Source organism: Pleurodeles waltl, chromosome 2_2 (assembly GCF_031143425.1).
Source record: "Pleurodeles waltl isolate 20211129_DDA chromosome 2_2, aPleWal1.hap1.20221129, whole genome shotgun sequence".
NCBI lineage: Eukaryota > Metazoa > Chordata > Amphibia > Caudata > Salamandridae > Pleurodeles > Pleurodeles waltl.
The window spans coordinates 348237080-348257157 of NC_090439.1; the positions used below are offsets into that span (position 1 = coordinate 348237080).

At 42.9% G+C, this 20078-nt stretch overlaps 1 protein-coding gene across 7 annotated transcripts in view; it reads left to right on the plus strand.

Moving 5' to 3' along the window:
- Window positions 1-20078, plus strand: part of ARHGAP28 (Rho GTPase activating protein 28) — a 1060144-nt gene that overhangs the window by 969574 nt on the left and 70492 nt on the right. For all 7 annotated transcript variants that reach the window (XM_069219852.1, XM_069219851.1, XM_069219849.1 and 4 more), the window contains one exon: window positions 6254-6416. In XM_069219852.1, the coding sequence (XP_069075953.1) occupies window positions 6254-6416 (163 nt within the window). The remainder of the gene's footprint in view (window positions 1-6253; window positions 6417-20078) is intronic.

Below are 20078 nucleotides of genomic sequence, written 5' to 3' on the forward strand. Positions count from 1 at the left end.
AGGGTCGGGCCATGGGGGTGATGTGCACTGAGGGGGATCGCACAGCACTCCCCCTCACTGCCCTTGTATGTTTTGCCGGCTGTCTCGGGCCGGCCGAAAACACATGCGCACAGGGCTCCCACCCTGCCTGGGAGCGCCCTGGCTGGGCGCTCCCAGCCAATCCCCGTGCTGCTCTGAGCAGCATCAGGATTGGCCGCAGAGGAGGCTGGGAGCCTCTGCCTGCAGCATCCGGGCGAAGGAGAGGAGAGGAGCAGCTCAGCTTGGGAGCAGAGGTAAGTTTAAAAAAAAAAAAGTATTGTTAAGTCCCCTCGTATCCCCCCGCACGCCGCCCCACTCCGCCCCCAGGAATCCCCACGAGCCGCGACTGGATAGATTTTTTAATTACCTTTTTAAACTGTGCTGGGAAGCCCGTCTGTTGCATAATCCCCCCATGAGAATGACCTTTCCAACCTCTCAAAAGCCTTCTCTGTATCAAAGCCTATAATGGATAGAGGTTGTACAGAGAATTCTTCCCAGTCACCGAGTATAGTAGTTAGACTAATATGTGTGGTAGTGTCTCCAACTTGTACAAATCTGTACTGCCTAGGTGATATTAAACAGAGAAGTTTACTAATAAACGTTGTTGCAACGATTCTGGCATAGTTGCTACAAAGCAAGGAGATGATAAGAACCTACTAGGTTGAGAGATTTACTCTTCTTGCTAAATTCTATGATATGGTCATGATTCTATAACCCCATTGTTGCCCCCCCTGCAGTAAGCAACTGGGAAAAAGAGGGGCTATTGCTGAAAATATCATTTTGTATAATTCAGCCCTAGATTGCATCAAGGCTTTAACGAATGCGACCGATATAATAGTATCATCCATTCCCAGGAAGGCAATAGAATGAATTAAGTATGCCATAATGAGATCATGAGATTTAGGTAGTTTATTACCTTAGTGAACTGCATAATATTTTTTTGTAGATTTCAAACTTGGACGTGTTAGAATGATCTGTGGAGTGTAGTAGTTCATATTAGCACTGAAACCCTTAACCAATACCTTGTTAATCACTAATATCCACTCCCTCAATGGTTCTAATATACATCTCCATGTATGTAGCAGTATCATTTAGAGCTTGAGTAGCCAATGAGGTACCCATTTTTTCTCCATGCTCAAACTGCAGATGCTTAAATTTCCTGATCCAGTTGCCAACTATTAAATTTGATATAGTTTTAATTTGGGACCATCATTTTAGAATTTCCTGCCAAGTTACTGTTTTTAAATGTGCGTTATCTGGGCCTGTGGTCATTTTTATATGGAGATCTTCCAAAGGCCGCAAATGGAATCTAAGCCGATTCTCTTCTAATTGCTTCAGCCATTGGTGTGGACCACATACTCTTCAGTAAACTCTCTTATGTAAATGTTTAATGTACCGAGGCTATCCTTCTACTGGCCGTGCTTTGGTTAACCAATACCTGGATAAGTAGTTTGTTTAAATATTGTTGTTCTTGTTGTAAATAATTCAGAAAGATACACAACTAGTTAGGAGGTTGGCTACAAGGGACTCTTAGATTCAGCGAGATCCGATACCCAAATTGGATGAAATGTAACCTTGTATCAAGGTGCTAATGTTGTGCTAGTTAAAAAATAATTGATCTTGGGATAATGATGATGAACTGGACAATAAAATTTGTAAGCTCCTGTTTTGGGGACTGTCCCTTCTCCATGGATCTACCAGGTCGGATTGATCCACTAGTTGAGAAATCGCCTTCTCATCTGACATGTTAGTGGGCGGGTATCAGTATTTGTGGTATTTAATACGGGAGATTTAATACAGTTAGAACCCCTACTATTAAATAGTCCCTTGGTTTATTTACCAAGGCTGTGCATATCTCAGAAAAGATAGATCATCCTGATTTGCTCCATGTATGGAGCACATTTTCAGTGTGGTATTTTGCAAATTCAGTGCAATTATTACCCATCTCTCTGTGGGATTGCTTGTTTAATGTGTAATATGGAATCGTGTTTTAAAGAATAGCATTGTAGTCCCTTCATATGTTGCAGTGATTTGGCTTGTGTATACTAAGTTAGCACCTACACCCTTTAACGTGATTGATCCTTTGCTGATATTTTAGTCTCCTGTGGACAGACAAACTCTGGAAAAAGAACTTAGCATGGGAAGATGGTGACTGGGACCATGTTGAGAGCAGGATGCTGCCTGGCTCCCTTGACTCATCGCAGCGCTGACCGCCATGGAGTGATTGCCCCTACTCTTACCCTTAGCACCTTCTCTTCGCTGCTGTGTTGCTGAACTGCTGCTGGCTGCATTTCTCTTTGGATGGGGCATTGCCACCTCCGTGGTGGGAGTGTGTGGCAGTGTTACTTGACACCTGAGTGGGTGGCCTCCTGTTGGAGCCTTCTCCTGTTTGTTAAGTGACCCACTTAGCTCTGCTCAGCTTGGCTTATCGAGATCTGCTAGCCAGCCAGCTAGCCTGCTAGTCACCTAGTCTTCGATTCTGGACTACCTTCGCTTTACCACTTCATGGTGTGTGGAGGAACTGGGTGAGACAACCACATTAGCTGGGACCTGAGCTAGAACGGACTTTCTTCAGTAAAGGGGGGCACGTTTTTCCACTGGCTGAGTTCATCAGCATCTGTTATGAAAGGGAGGTTAGAGCCATACAAATGACCAGGCAAGGCCAATAGGTTTTCATGGAGGAACAGTACTGAACCTAAGGTATCCTAAGGTACGCTATGCGTGGAGGTAATAGGGGTGGAAGGGTCACTGAAGGGAAGCCTTACGGTGGAATGGGAAGTTATTGTGAAGAAAGACTTTAAAGACAGAGGGCTTCTAAATTGTTGTCATACATAGACAATACATTTTACCTGTGACATTTGCCAACATTAGCATTGCTACAACCGGTAAAATTCAAGATTAAACTTAAAAAACAGTTAATTTAGAGCTGAGCAGCTTAAACTCAAGTGTGAACTTTATACAGACCTTTTTACAGGGACACAACAATAAATTAGTGCAGTGCATGAAGTCTTTCCCTCACTCCTTGTCCAATATAACAAGCCTTGGCACAAAAACCCATCTCAGGGTAGCAACACCACTTGGTCAATCATGCATGACACAAAAACGCCATAGTGCAAGTCAGTACTCATCCAAACAAGCACTGCCAGCATGTAGCATGCTACCTACCCTCTAACACACTTTGGTGGCTTTTCACAGAAAACTCTATATGAATTCACCTACAATGCAAGGTAACGTCACACATCAAGAGAAAAATAGAAGCACACGTTGGTGATGGGGGCACGTGGTTGCTAAGTAGCTGTGAACAATATGCGTGCAGTGTGCTAAGTAAAATAAATACCGTATTTTCAATACCCCAATAGCAATCACAAGGCAATATTCTATTTTATTCTGTTTTTTGTTTGTGAAGCAAATGTTGTACTTAGAGCGTCTGTGCAAAGTAGCATGGGATAATGGTAGAAAGCAGTTGCCCAGGACGAGGGTGGGGCAGGGGAAGGCTCAAGATTGTAGTTTAAGGTAACACAAGCCATAAACCTAGCAATGACCAGGGCCACTGGAATAATGCGTTTGTGCGGCCACGCGATTTTTCCATAATTATATATTTGCCGCATTTGTCACATAATCATCGTCTGCCGCATAATGTGCAGTGTTTAACAAGAAACAAATGTTGTTCTAGCTCAAACGGTTCAAAAGTTACTAAAAAATGTGACAGGTGTCGCACACTGGAAAGCCCTTTGGAAAGGAATGACTTGTCACCTTTCTGTAGCCTATAGCTTTATTTAGGTGTTCACCTGGTACTAATGAAGTGCAGCTAATGCCCAGCCAGTGTTGACACGTTTCCAAAGGGCAATAAAATGAGGTAATAGTATCACAAATTGTGCTGCATAATGTCGCATAATTCGCCATTTTTTGCGCCGTAATTTACTCAACCCTGCCGCATAACCCCAGTGGTCCTGGCAATACCTTGACTTATGTGTCACCCACTGGAGTAGAAGATGCACCGTCAGTGAGAAAGCATCACAGGGCACTGGCATCTGTCTCTGTGGTACTTGTTCTCTTGTACTTCTAAAGAGGTTTAGAGGAGTTTCCCTTTGTTGTGTGCATTATTTAGCAAAACTACTTAACTCGAGTTCTTGTTCAAGGGGGTGTTCACTTCAAACTAAATTGTGTTTTATGCTTATGACAGCGTGCAACTTCAGTGCAGTAACAAACCATTTTTTCTGCAGACTGCGTTGTGGGTTTTGCATGCTGCAGGTTTTTTTGGGATATGTAAGCATAGTCGTGAACACTGAAGGGCTGCATCGCGTGCCAATTGCAGAAATGTGTGGAGAATCCCACTTCACTTAGGTGACATCGATATTTTCCATATACTGCTGCAATGTGCATTATTGCAAACCCAAGTACCAAAAAATATGCATAATACACACATCAATTGCTGCTCAGTAAAGCCTTTGGTACGTTACCTTAATAGTGCTATTGTAGTTCCCAGTCTAAGAATATTTTTGTGGAAACGTATTGGCTAGATTTCTCATGTTTCATGTACTAACACACATTAAGGTGTAGAGAGTAATAGAGCAAACGTCACCATGCATTATGTTGGTAATTCTTGCCATATTGTGGGTATGCTTTGCACGGTGGTACCTACTCCTCAGAAAGCTTGCCCTCGCATAATGCTGGTAATTCCTGACATATGGGAGGAACTTTTGACACAATTCTCCCCACCTATTGTTTAGTGCTGAAACTGGGATATTGGTGGTAATGAATTACATGTGCTGTGGGCGTTCGTGGCTCAGTGGTTCCAGGTGTAATGCTTGCAGTAACTTAATATTAGTAGTTCTTGACATACTAATGATATCATCAATGAGTTCAGCCTGTACTCTTAATGTACCTGTCGGCTTAAATCCATGCACTCAACTCCTCTATTCATCAAGCGACCCATCCACGCACTCATTTGTTCAGCTACTCATCCATGTACTCACTCACCCATTACGTATCCAAATGTTGACTCATTCTCACGTTAATCTACTCCCACTTCTCATTCACAAACACACATACACAATCTCTGCATGAGATGAACAAGCAATTTCACTTTTTAAAATAGCTATCTTTGCCGGGGATGGTTATTGATTTTCTATTAGCAACACGTTTATTTTGTTGCATATTTCTAATCTTATGCATACATACACACTGATAACCTCCATAAAAAGTAAAGCAGCAAAACATAGATCATGAAAAAGATGGTATGAAAAGAATAAACCATATAATAAAAGAAGTGCAATGAAAAAGACGGTACTTTATACCGAAAAGTAAAAGTGCCCTGATTTTCAATAGCAATCTGACAAACTATGCATGGATGTCATTTAGGGGTGGCCAGGGGTCGCAGCTGCGACCCCGGACATTGCCTTTGTGACCCATGGCCTAAGAGGTGGCAAATTCAGTGCCTGGAACACAGTGGCAGCTCGTCCTTATGGACCTCAGTTTGGGCTCTATTCTCTTTGTTTTCTGTCAATTTTTTATTACACTGATAGTGAATAATAGTATATTATTATTCACTATCAGTGTAATAAAAACTATTAGTATAATAAAAATGGAGTACATGTGGTTGGAATATGCCCTTCCATGGCAGCTGAGGTAAATAAAAAATGCTTTTTAATGTATTCTATGTGTGTGTGCTTGCGGGTGAGAATGTGTTTATGTAAGAGTGTGAGTATGAATTTATGTGTATGTATAATTTTGTGTGTGAGTGGAGGTGAAAGTTCGTGTGAAGTCACTTCTGCAACCTCTTTCATTTCGATGAATTTACCTCAATGAAATAAATACAGAGCATATTTATGAGCCCCTTGCACCGCCAGTGCATCACTTTTTGTGACACAGCGATGGCGCAAACCTTGAAATATTGCCTATGAGGCCTTGCAAAGCCACTTTGCGTGGCTTTGAATGGCCTCATAGATATGTAGTAAACACTCTGATGCACAGATAAATGACTATTACAAAAAGAATGTTGCTGACATATAGCTTGTCAACATGGTCTTTGACTGTTTTTTTCAAACGTTGCACAAAAAGGCAACGTGAACATGACGCACTGCACTAAAAGATGTACGCACAAGTTACTGTATGAGCAAATCAAGTACATATGACAATGCAGAGAGGATATGAGTGGTTTATTTGTAAGGCTGTCGTTTTTCGAGTTTCTATACGTTTCAGATACTGATACTCAGTCTCTTCCTTTGACTTGCAGACTCTGCGTCAGGAACTTGAGGCAACGTTTTATGAAGACAACTTTGACTGGAACCAGGTTCGCAGCAATGATGCAGCAGGTCTGCTGAAGATGTTTATAAGAGAACTTCCGAGCCCTCTCTTCACTGTGGAGTATCTTCCGGCTTTCATCGCTCTAGTGGAAAGTAAGTTCATGACAGCCTGTTTGAATAGTCATGAAATTTGGGCCTCATTGATGGGTATCTAAGTGACGGGTAGGTGCACAAAGCTTTATTTGTTTTTATAAATTCCAAATCTAGAGTCATAAATCATGATTTATGTAATTTTACAAAAAGAAATATTGCTTTGGAATTGTAAAAAGCCGAAAACCCATTTACTTGTGGCCGCATTGCTAGTTGGTCTATAATTCCGAATAATTGGATAACTGTACCTACAGTTACAGGCCCAGCCGGAATTATGAGTTCTGTGTTAACTTTGATGATTTGGTGGCTTTCACCTACAGAGGCTACTTGCTGAAAGTAATTTTAGTTTGCGTGAGAAGTTAAGACTGATTATGGGAATCCGTGCAGAATTACTAATTCCCCCCAGCAATTAGAACATTGGAATGTTGGGAGCTCCCTTGAAGACAGTGGAGTGCTCTGAGCTTCCAATGGCTGGTTAAAGCCCAGAACTCCAATATTCCAATGTTTGCCTTTTACACCTGTTGCTGTGAACAAAGCCTCTACAGAGCCTGAAGGGATTTCAACAACCTCAGCCCCATGAGGCCTTTGTTTTATTTATTAGAACATTCTGCCCTCTGGTGGCGGAATGTTCTAATCCCTTCGGCTCGGACCTCTAACACTGGAGCAGACCTTTAGGGGCATATTTATACTCTGTTTGCGCCGGAATTGCGTCGTTTTTTTTAACGCAATTCCGACGCAAAACTAACTCCATATTTATACTTTGGCGTTAGACGCGTCTAGCGCCAAAGTCCATGGAGTTTGCGTCATTTTTTAGCGTGGACACCTACTTTGCGTTAATGATATGCAAGGTAAGCGTTCCCGTCTAAAAAATTGACTCCGAGGCATGTGTGCCGTATTTACACTCCCGGGCAAAACTCACGCCCGGGAGTGGGCGGGTCAAAAAAAATGACGTCCAGCTGCTTTTGCGTAGTTTTTTAGCGCCTGGTCAGGGCAGGCGTTAAGGGACCTGTGGGCTCGGAAGGAGCCCAGAGGTGCCCTCCCATGCCCCCAGGGACACCCCCTGCCACCCTTGCCCACCCCAGGAGGACACCCAAGGATGGAGGGACCCATCCCAGGGACATTAAGGTAAGTTCAGGTAAGTATTTTTATTTTTATTTTTTTGTGGCATAGGGGGGCCTGATTTGTGCCCCCCTACATGCCACTATGCCCAATGACCATGCCCAGGGGACAGAAGTCCCCTGGGCATGGCCATTGGGCAAGGGGGCATGACTCCTGTCTTTGCTAAGACAGGAGTCATTTCAATGGGGGTTGGGAGTCGGAAAAAATGGCGCAAATCGGGTTGAGGCGAAAATTTTGCCTCAGCCTGACTTGCCCCATTTTTTGGCGCCCAAGCTCCATATTCCCCTACGCCGGCGCTGCCTGGTGTACGTCATTTTTTTTCACGCACACCAGGCAGCGCCGGCGGCTAACGCCGGCTAACGTCATTGAATAAATACGGCGCCCGCATGGCGCTTCAGAATGGCGTTAGCCGGCGCTAATTTTTTTGACGCAAAACTGCGTTAGTGCAGTTTTGCGTCAAAAAGTATAAATATGGCCCTTAATGACTAGCATAGCCCACTACGGCGGGCTGTAAGGCTATATTATTTGTTTCCCCACTCATAATGCTTGGTTCTTTTCCTCTTCCCTCTCACAGACTGGGTTACTGATACCAAACCCCATGGCACTGGGATTGAAACCCTTGGTGGACTTCTTGACACGAGTAAGTGGATAGGGTTCTGGAGTGCATACACAAACTCCAGGGAAAACCATCAAAGTAGCAACTTTGTGGGTATTCGCAAACATTTTCCATGACAACTTTCCTACTAGGATCACATGGAAAATTACTGTTTCAAATGTGTGCTTCACGGATAGGAAAGAGAAGGGAATATCTTCTGCATGTAACTCTTTGGAATTCTGTGAATTCCACAAAAACGGAATACATCTAAGCAGCATTATATGAAAGTGTACTCCGCTAGAATTCCTCTTTTTTGACTGAGGCCTTAAAACATCAATAACAATTATGGTTAAGGTACAGAAGGCGATAGTACAGTTTTTCCAAATGCAATAGCAATTGATAACACATACAAGTATTTGTGCTGAGTGCACATAAATGAGAAACCCCGAAATTTAGAATGTACTGTATACTTCCTTTTCAGAGTATTCCTGGCCTCAGCTTGTGTGATCAATCCATGTTCGCAAATTAACCTTTATGTTTAAGATAATAGATAAATGTTTTAGAACAGAATGCGGGGCATTCCCACCTTTATGTACATGGTTTTTAGATTATACATAAAAAATTAACATTTTTTAGCATGACGGAACAAACAACTCTCTAGTATTGTTGGGGCCACCAACTGGGCTGATTTTCATTGCCAGACTTTGGCCCAGGGCAAGAGAAAGAAATGGAGAAAAGGGATGGAGTTGAAGACACTTATGGAGATGTTAAATCCTCTTTTAATGGAATGAATCACTATAGTAAGCAGGAACCTGTGTCTGGTTGAACTACACTTGTGGGCAGGATCTAGAGGGAGCCGTGCTCTTTTCTATCTCTTACCATCTCCGCTGCTAACCACATATATGTAAATATGAGCGCTGTTGGTTGAAGCAATGAAAGAGTAAAAGGACAAGAGAGGCAACTGAGGCAGAGGACTCCAAAGCTTCCACCTCGACACATGGCTATCCAACGTAGTGTGCAGAATGACGAGAGTTTATTGAAACCAAACATAGGAACAATAAGTATGAAATATTGGCTGTAGCCAGTAGGTAGTTATAGTTAAGGCCAACTTTTCCCATAGGCAAAGCATTTTTTGTTTTGCTAATAACTTTGGTGCCCTTCGCAAATCTTCACAAAATTTTCCAACTCAAGTTAGTTTAGCTGCTGTCTGGGAAATTTTGGGGTGATTCATCAAGTGGGGGCTGTGTAAAAGGGGTTCCCAAAATATTTTTCCCCATTTTACATGTATGGGGATTTTACAATCTTTAGACACAATTACAGTGTGACTCATTGAATGGAATTACACTAAATTTAGCAGGAACTTAGATCTTCGTCCACAAATTGTGCTTTTTGTGATTTGGTGTAAATCTATTCAATAGTTTTGAAGTTATTAAAGGAAAAATGTTAGATATCTAGAGATGTGGATCCTTTGTGGATCTGCAAATTCCCGCAGATGTGAAGCTCAATGAGGAAAATAAAACTCACCCACTCATACACCGTACCCCCACTGCAGAGGTCTAAAGGCCATGTGCAGCGTGGGGTCGGTGCATGTGGCGGTGGGGGTTGGCAGCAGGAACCTGCCGGCAGCCAATGCCCATTGTGCACAGCCTGTGGCCATGCGCGGCAGTGGTTGAATGAACTTGCAGTATTTATATATAACTTTACATTACAAAACATTGAAATTCACTAAACAAAACTAAAGGTTACAGGAACGTTATAGTTAGGTTCATGTTTTACCCATACAAAACCATAGAAATTAAGCAGTTACAGTTATACTTATAGTTGTACTTATCTGAAGGAACTATAGCTCATGCCGGAAAGTAACTTTAAGCTATGAGTTATAGTTTCTTGACATAATTATAACTATAAGAAATACTACAACTGCTGAATTCATTTGGTTTTGTGTGGGTAAAAGGTGAACCTAACTATAACATCCCTGTATCCTTTGAGTTTTTCAGTGAATATTAAATATACTTGTGTACTAGTATCTCTACCTCTGCTTTGTATAGCTATCTCAAGCGACATCACTGCAAGTATCTTATGGAAGATGAACTATAGTTTCTGCTTGACTTTTATAAACCAGAATGATAACTAATAGTTGATCTATTGTTGTTTGCTAATCTTAGCAATTGTGACCCTTACAACTTTAATAGCTCAAATATGACATTGGTAAACACATATGGAATCATCCTTTTTAAGAGACCTCCCTGTTACTTGACAGGGTAGCTGTGTAGAATATAGCCCCAGTCTTAACTGATCAAAAGAATAGTCCAAGGTTTGTTTTCATCAACAACATGACTACAGAATATTTTAATATTTCTCTACAGTCCCTTACCAGGATATATTCTCAGTCTTATCAATTCATATACATGTTTAAGAGAATGTTTGAAAGTTAGTTTTCATCAAAAATGTGACTTCAGGATATTGCATGTGATCCAATGGTCCGATCAAAATATTCTTTATAGAGTGCATCTTTGTGAGGGAAATTCGTAATCCATGTAGCTAGGTCCTGGCTGCATCAGCATTGTAGCAGTATTATCATGAAAAGTATGTTCTGAACCATGAGGAAGTTATACCCATAGATCTCCCTAGAGACACAGAGGTTGTTATCTGATGGGATTCGTGGTTTACTGCCAGCATGCAGCTGTGCAGTGTGTACTGTATACACACAGTTTCGGTGCAGGCAATGCCAGTATTTCCTTTGTTGAAATGCACCCAGCTCTAGCGAATTTGGAGGACAACCCCCATGCGGATGTGCCACACAAATGTAAGCAGAACATCCTATCCTGCTGCCTGAAATCCTGAACAGTGACCCTTTAAACTGCCGTTAGGTTGCTCTGTGTAGAAGACTAAATATTCATCAATCATGTAGTAAACAATGAGCAGTGTAACTCCTTTATGGATATCACAACGCTTGCATAGATCTAGAGCTAGATAAGAACTTCTCTTTTAACCTCGGAGAGGTTTGATTTTTGCAAATTTTCTTTTATGTCCAGACAGAATGTTGAAAAGTGCCAAAGGGTCTGAATCGTCATACGCTGTTTTTTCCATTAATCCAAAGTTATTTTGTGCTTAACCGTAGGTTCTAGGTGATCATTACTTACAGATAAGCAGATAGCGACAATGACAAATATAATAAGGTGTGGGGTCACGCTCCATGTACTTGTGGGTATGCAGGTGCTCACCAGTGTGCTTACTACCTGGTCACCTAAAAAACACTGCTTCAAGAATGATCTCATAATAGTATTCCAATGAAAGATTAAAGAGTATCCGTGAGATGGTTGTGTCTACTATTTTATTTAAAACATTAAAAAGCACTTGTGAGTGTAGCTCATTTGAGGGGTTTTTTCAAAGCTCCTATGTGTTTCTGTGATCTTGGAATTTTTATGGGCCTCAAGACAGTGCAGGTGACTCATGCCAACTGCAGGTTGAATTTAATAATGGCATAAGTGGGTGCAAACGCTGCCTAGAGTCCCCTTCATGTGTAAGTGTATCACTCCCCCTGAACTGTAACCTAGCTGTCTCTGAACTCCCAGGGACAATGCTTACTCCCATCACCTCATGTATGGAAGATGTCATTCGAACAATGAAAGTTGGCATAACAAAAGACAGCCTCTGAATTTTACTAGTAACAAGTCATGGGGAGAGAAACCCTGCTTGGTTACATAGCTGATTCTGTTCTTGGAGACCAGCACCCACAAGAGAGCTCAACATACCCTGTCGACATATAAAACAAATACTTGCAGATAAAACTAAACAAGAGCTTCCTCACTCTAAAGTAGGTACCCATGTGACTGCTTTCCTGAGCGCATTCCTAAATCATGTGCATCATTAAAGAGCACATCTTTAAAGCAGAAGGAAGACTGCCTGATTATTCACTCCCCTAGCACTTTATATACTAATTCGGCAAAGGAGGCATGTAGACTTGCCGCTGAGTAATTTAGTAACAATTGAATCGGCAGATAAGAGGCTTATGAACCCTTTCGTTTTGTTCCTCACTATGAATAGAGCCCATGCTGCACTGGAAAAATATAAACATTGGACACAGGATTGCAGTATAAATGTGTACGGCAAGAACTGTATTTTTGAGATCATACGCCTTTGCAAGCACACCTGCTACATGTCACAGCAGTATAACATGTAATTGGATCTTTAATGAACAACACTTGCTAAGAAATTGCTATTAACTATACATTTGCAGTGTCTTGGTAACATAGACTACTAGGACCAGTAGGGAAGTTAATATATTGTTCTGTATTACTCTTATGACAGTTTCGACAAATGAAGTGCATTCTGCTTAAAGAATGCTGAAGTATGTTCCAAAAAATGGACACATTTTTGTATGTAATCATCCCTAATTTATAGCATTGTATGTCCCTGTCAGTCAGCCAGTTCTTTAAAGGATGACCACTCAGAGCTGGTGATGAGGGAGGGAAAGCCTCTGAGGGATGGCAAGAGCGACATCTGAGGTTGAAGAGGTGTTAGCAACACCTTCCAAGTAGAAAGAAGGAAACCATGAGATGTAGTGGTGCCAAGCCCTAAGGAAGGTCTGGACCAAGTGGTAGCTAAGAGGAGTATATTCCCTTTGATATCAAGGCCCATATTTATACTTTTTGACGCAAAACTGCACAAATGCATCTTTGCATTAAAAAGTATAGCGTCAGCTTGCATCATTCTAGAGCGCCAGTCGGGCCCCAGACTTTTTGGAATCCTGCAAGTCGGCCCAAAGGGTGGGCTAGCGTCTGGGAAAATGATGTTAGCAGGTTGGTGGTGGTATGGGGGAAGGGGGTTTTGTATTATAAAATGACACTAAGCTGGTTAGAGGCAAAAAAATGCCTTTAACCAGCCTAGCGTCATTTCCTGACACAAAACCATCCATACCACAAGACTCCTGTCTAAAAGACAGGAGTCGTGCCCACCACTCCAATGGCTAGCATAGGGGACAATGGTCACTGGGCATGGCCATTGCACTCAGTACCATGTAGGGAGGGCCATTTCAGGGACCCCAGTGGCACTTTGATTTTTTTTTTTAAATACTTACCTCACTTACCCTACTTACCTGGGATGTCCCCCCCATCCTCTGGTGTCCATCTGGTGTGGAGGTGGGTTGTTCCTGGGGCTTGGGGAGGGCACCTGTGGGCTCTTTCCATGGTGTTTGCCCATGGAAATGGGTCCACAAGTCCCCTAACGCCTGCCCTGACCAGGTGTTAAATAATGGCTCTAAGCAGGCTTAGCATCATTATTTAGGTCCGCCTCCCCACCGTGCACCTTTTTTGCACAGGAGGATAAATGAGGCGCTAGTGGCTTTGAGTCACCTTTTGGATGGGAACGCCTACCTTGCATCTCATTGATGCAAGGTGGTTTCACGCAAACAAAAAATTAATTTAACTCCAATATTTTGATGCTAAACCGGTCTAGCATCAAAATAGAAATATGGAGTTAATTTTGCGCTGAATTTGCATTAAAACAATGACACTAATTCAGCGCAAAGAAAGTATAAATATGCTAAACTGGGAGGTTCTGGGATGGAATTGTAAGACATGCAAGGCTAAACATGTATTAGGCAGGGTATCATAATTTTGTGTATTGGCTGTACAGCACTCTGGGGGTCCTTTTGCTGCCACAAACATATGCCAAGGACTGATACTATCTCACTTCACTGCAAAACAGCAAATAGGATCTTGAGAACTTTATTATGATTAGCAAGATTTCATGATCAATGGTTCTGTGGTTCTGCCAAGTAATATACCATGGTTGCCCATTCTGGAAAGGCAATGTGCCAGGACTTAAAGAAGAAGACTTATATGCCTGCTCACTGAGGTATTTCTACCTAAAAACAGGTGAGTAGTGTCTCCAGTTCTGCCTTGAACTGTTGCTCCATAGATTTGCAGCAGGTTCGGGTTGTTGCTAGTCATTTACTGACAGCCAAGGCTAAAGTGTAGCCAGGCCATAGAAGACAAGCCTGCTTACACCTGTTGAAATTCCCACCTAAGGTGGGAAGGTACAGTAGGTCTGAGGGAGAGAAGATGTTGCCTCCTGAGAAGAACTCCATTAAATCATTCAGTCAGTCATTTCTCCTGTTTGCCCCTGTCTTTCGAAGTTGCGAACATCCTGAGGCAGATGGTGTTGTGCCAGATGGACTTGGATATTTTCTTGTGTACCTGGAAGCAGAGTTGTAGGATTTCTCATAGAACTTTGGAAAAGAGGGCAGTGTCTCAGATTTGAGGAATTTACCTGTTGCTAGAACCTGCAGATTTTTTTTGTCTTGAAAACAAATTAATGCCTCATGGACCATAACAACCACTCAAATTCTAAATAAAAAGGTACATCCTCAGCTACATCTTCTTAGCAATTTGTTTGTACTCTGAGCTATTGGACAATTCAAACCTATAGGGGTACTGATTAATTAACCTATCTGACCTTAAGAAGCTATTTCTGTTCAACATGCAAGGCTTGCCTTATTAAAGATTTTTTGAACTGCATAAAAGCTCTGTATGTGAATTCCTAGATTTTCTGTTTGTGCAGCTGTTAACTTCTTTCTGGCCAGGTTCATTAACAGGTCATCACAGAGTGATCTTAGTTAATCTTCAACGGGCTGGAATAAAAATTACATTCATCACAATTTTAATGTTTCCCATGGGATATTGAACATGTTATTGTATGCTTCCTGTGAGACACATTTGTCTTACTATACTATTAAATCACTGTGTTTGATTTTCTTACTTTTTGTGGGATTTTGTCTGGTGTATGTTTTCTTTAAATTAAGTTGGTTTAGATATTTTAACTGTATTGCGGTTTGACTAATTTTTGCACATATACCTCATTCATTATCTGTGATTCTCTGAGGAAGAAAAGCCCTGCTGCTTGTACCAGGCCACTAATAGTGAGTCTAGGATTCAAATCAGACTCCAGTTGTAGGTCAACATTTACGCTTTTTGGGGATTTTAAAGTGTTCAGGAAGATTGTGGCCTCTCTCTTTCTATTCTCTCTATCTCTCGCTCTACATATAGCATAGCCCTCTCATTCTCTTCCAAGGAATTGCCAGGGGTACACAACATGCATATTTGGCATTTGGACCTGTTCTAAATGCACATTTTAGCCCGTGTCGATATTCTGCCGTGAAACATTGGTTGATTTCTTTTGTTATGTGAGCAGTTATGACTTCCATCAGGTATTGGTTAAAACATGTGCTTCATTTTATATTTTTATGAGCACTGTCACGCATAATGTCTCAGACCTGCCAACCCACACAGTGCCACCAGTGTCACACAATATCAACTCTTTTCACAAGCTCTCCCAGTGAAAAGTCAATAGGCAAGGAGAGGTGGAAGCCTCTTCACTGGGTAGTTTTCCAGCTTGTCCATGAAGGCCTTGCATAGCTCATGATGATCTGGGAATTTATAATTTCTCCAGTACATCAGGACAGTGTCTGAAGCCTTTGTTAGTGTTCAGGGGAGAGAGAGGGTTTTTCTCTAAGCAAAGTCCCTCTCATTGACTCCTCTCCCACTGAGGACCTTAATGGCTGTTTATGCAGTGATGGGCTCAAAGCTCCACCCATCTTTTCTCCCCGTTCGCACCCTGCAAAATTGTTTTCAAGGTTGACAGTTCTAATTTCTACAGAAAGTTCCTGCATGCAAGCTAAGGTGGCAAAGCTCCAGGGACTGTAAAATTACCTTTACCTATATCTGAAGTGTACACAGATCATGCATCCAATTGATTAAAGACAAAATCCTAATTATTTTTTACATTAATGTGACCCAACGAGGCCGAAATCCCAGTGCTGTATTGCATGCATTGCGCCAACCTGTAATCCTTTGCGCTACATTATGCCTGCGCCAGGCATAATTAATTCAAAGGGGGCGTTCCCCCACTAGGGAAGCCGAAAAAATGGCGCTAGGAAATCTATGAGATTTTCATGCTCCATTTTTTAATGCCTGCTCAGAGCAGTAGGGGGGCTAGAAAAACAAACAATTGAGGTGAGCAAATCCAGAGTGTCGCTGGTGTTGCAGGGTGCTCTTTACTTGAGCTGCGCTTCACCTAAACTTGGGAACAACCCAGAGTTCTCTGTTTTGTTTTGTGTATATGTATATATATATATATATATATATATATATATATATATATATATGTTCGGTGGCATGTGTAGCTGCAGATACACATGCTGTGCACGGTTCCTGCCATCTAGTGTTGGGCTCGGAGTGTTACAAGTTGTTTTTCTTCAAAGAAGTCTTTTCGAGTCACAGGACCGAGTGACTCCTCCCTTTCGGCTCCATTGCGCATGGGCATCGACTCCATCTTAGATTGTTTTCTTTCAGCCATCGGGTTCGGACGTGTTCCTCTTCGCTCTGGTTATTCGATTTGGAAAAATTCATTAATCACAGAAAAAGCGTTGGTATTGTTTCGATCGCGACCTAGCTTCCATCGACACCTCGGCACCGGCGAAACACACCTTTGGTTGCCCTTCGGGGCACCCGCGCCCATTCTGGGCCTCGTCGGCCCGACCGTAAGAAGTGTCGAAACCTCATGGATCGGACCCCGTTCCGATTCTGCCCTGGGTGCCATGCCAAGTATCCCTACACAGATCAACATTGGGTCTGTAATCTGTGTCAGTCACCGGACCACCAAGAGGATACTTGTGAGGCCTGCACGTCCTTCCGTTCCAGGAAGACCTTGAGGGATCGAAGGGCGAGACGGCTGCAAATGGCGTCGAAGAGTACCGAGCACCTCGATGTCGAGGAAGAGGAGATGGCCATCTCCATCCAAGGTTCGGATTCGGATGATTCCGAAGCAGACCGACCACCCACAGCAGGCCAGCACGTGAGTATGCCTGCCCCGAACCTAGACCAGAGTCAGTCCAAGACTAAACAAAAGGCCTCAGGGATGCCACTGCCGGAAGGCTATGGCTCTACACACAAGAGATCAAGCGGTGACCAAGCAACACCTTCGGCACCGAAAAAGGCCACATCCGCGTCAAAGTCCTCGGACTCGAGCAAAGACACCATCTCAGAAAAAGCTCGACATCGACTCGTCGAGTCGAAACCTCGAAAGAGTCTTTCAGAACCGAGGCCTACTATCAGCATGGGCATTTCGGTGCCGAAAAAAACGGCTTCGGAGCCGAAAAAAACGGCTTCGGAGATGAAAAAAGCCTCATATACTGAGGAACATGGACTTTCAAAACAGATGAAAGAAAGACACAGATTCGAGGAAGAACTACAAATGGAGGAGTTTGATGAGACACAAACAAGGATACAGATTCATAAGGATACTGGAAAAATCCAAGCAGCACCTTCTCTCAAACTTAAAAGGAAACTGGCTTTCCACGGACATTCGGACACTGAGCAGCCAAAGGCTAAAGTGCCCAGAGAGCAATCTCTGCAATGTCAGTTTTCCCCAGCACCTTCTCCGCATTCTCCTCAAAGAACTGTTTCTCCTCTTGCCACACCCACTACAGTCACCCACACACACTGTGCAGTCACATCAAGATACAGACCCATGGTACCTTTATGATGAACGTGTGTCGGACAATACCCCGGAGTGCTATCCTTCTAAACCCTCTCCACCCAAAGATAGCACCTCCTACACACAGGTTTTGGCTAGGGCTGCTGCTTTCCACAATGTGAGCATGCACACCGAACCACTAGAGGACGACTTTCTTTTTAATACCTTGTCCTCCACGGATACATCTTACCAAAGTCTGCCCATGCTCCCTGGCATGCTTAAACATGGCCAACAGATTTTTCAGGAGCCCGTGAAGGGAAGACCCATAACACCAAGGGTGGAGAAGAAATACAAACCACCACCATCAGACCCAGTTTTTATCACCCAGCAGCTGCCCCCAGACTCAGTAGTGGTCAGCGCAGCGAAGAAGAGAGCCAACTCCCAGTCATCTGGAGATGCACCCCCTCCAGATAAGGAGAGTAAAAAGTTTCACGCGGCAGGAAAGAGGGTAGCGTCACAAGCAGCCAATCAGTGGCGCATAGCAAGCTCTCAGGCCCTCCTCGCAAGATATGACAGAGCTCATTGGGACGAGATGAGCGACATCATCCAACAGCTCCCCAAGGAATACCAGAAGAGAGCTCAGCAAGTGGTAGAGGAAGGGCAGGTGATAACCAATAATCAAATAAGATCTGCATTAGATTCAGCCGATACTGCCGCAAGAACAGTAAACACTGCAGTGACAATTAGACGCCATGCATGGCTTAGGTCCTCAGGTTTCAAACCAGAGATTCAACAGGCTGTCCTCAACATGCCATTCAGCCAGCAACAGCTATTTGGCACACAAGTGGACACAGCCATTGAAAAGATGAAAAAGGACACCAATACAACCAAAGCGATGGGAGCGCTTTACTCATCCCAATACAGAGGGACATTTAAAAAAACGCAGTACAGGGGAGGTTTTAGACCACAATCATTAGAACCATCCACCTCACAAACAAAGCCCTCTTACCAATCACAGTATCAGAGAGGGGGGTTTTGCGGGTCCTTCAGAGGGCAATTCCCAAAGTCCAGGGGAAAATTCCAACCTACAAAGCAAGCCACTAACACCAAGCAGTGACTTTGCCATCACCTTCCCCCAACACACATCCCCTGTGGGAGGAAGACTGGAAATGTTCCACAATCAATGGTCAAACATAACAACGGACCCATGGGTACTATCAATTATCCAACATGGTTACTGTATAGAATTCACAAATTTTCCTCCAGATATTCCCCCAAAAGCACACAATCTATAGTCGCAACATCTAACATTTTTACAAACAGAGGTGCAGGCACTTTTAACAAAACAGGCCATAGACCTAGTACCTCATCAACAAAAAGGAACAGGGGTCTATTCCCTGTACATCCTTATTCCCAAAAAGGACAAAACACTAAGACCAATATTAGATCTCAGGACTCTCAACCTACACATCAAATCAGAACACTTTCACATGGTGACACTACAAGATGTAGTCCCATTACTAAAACAGGGAGAATACATGTCAACACTGGACTTGAAAGATGCGTATTTTCATACACCCATCCATCCATCTCACAGAAAATACCTCAGGTTTGTCATACAAGGAAAACATTACCAATTCAAAGTTTTACACTTCGGGATAACAACAGCCCCCAGAGTATTTACAAAATGCCTTGCTGTGGTAGCGGCATACATAAGGAGACAAGACATGCATGTATTCCCATATCTCGACGATTGGCTAATAAAGGCCAACACTCAACAGCAGTGTCAAGATCACACACGTTACATAATAGATACCCTACACACAGGTTTTCTATAAATTACCAAAAATCACACTTGCAACCATCCCAAATCCAGCAATACTTGGGAGCTACACTCAACACTCAAAAAGTGACTTCAAGTCCAAGCCCACAAAGGGTACAATCATTCCACACCATGGTACCAAAAATAAAACCAAATCAGCATTACACAGTCAGATTTGTGATGAAACTCGTAGACATGATGGCATCATGCATCGCAATTGTCCAAACGTACGGTTACACATGCAGCCCTTACAGCAGTGCCTTGCAAAGCAATGGTCGCAGGCACAGGGTCACCTCCAAGATCTAGTGTTGATAGACTGCCAAACACACTATTTGCTTCAGTGGTGGAACTCCATAAATTTAGACAAAGGGCAGCCTTTTCAACACCCTGTACCTCACGCCATTCTCACAACAGATGCATCAATGATTGGGTGGGGAGCACACCTCAACAATCACAGTATACAAGGACAGTGGGACAATGAGCAAAAACAGCTACACATAAATCACTTAGAGCTGCTAGCAGTCTTTCTAGCACTAAAAGCTTTTCAACCTCTTCTATCTCACAAACACATTCTTGTCTAAACAGACAATATGACAACAATGTATTAATTGAACAAACGGGGGAACACACTCATCACAACTTTGCCTCCTAG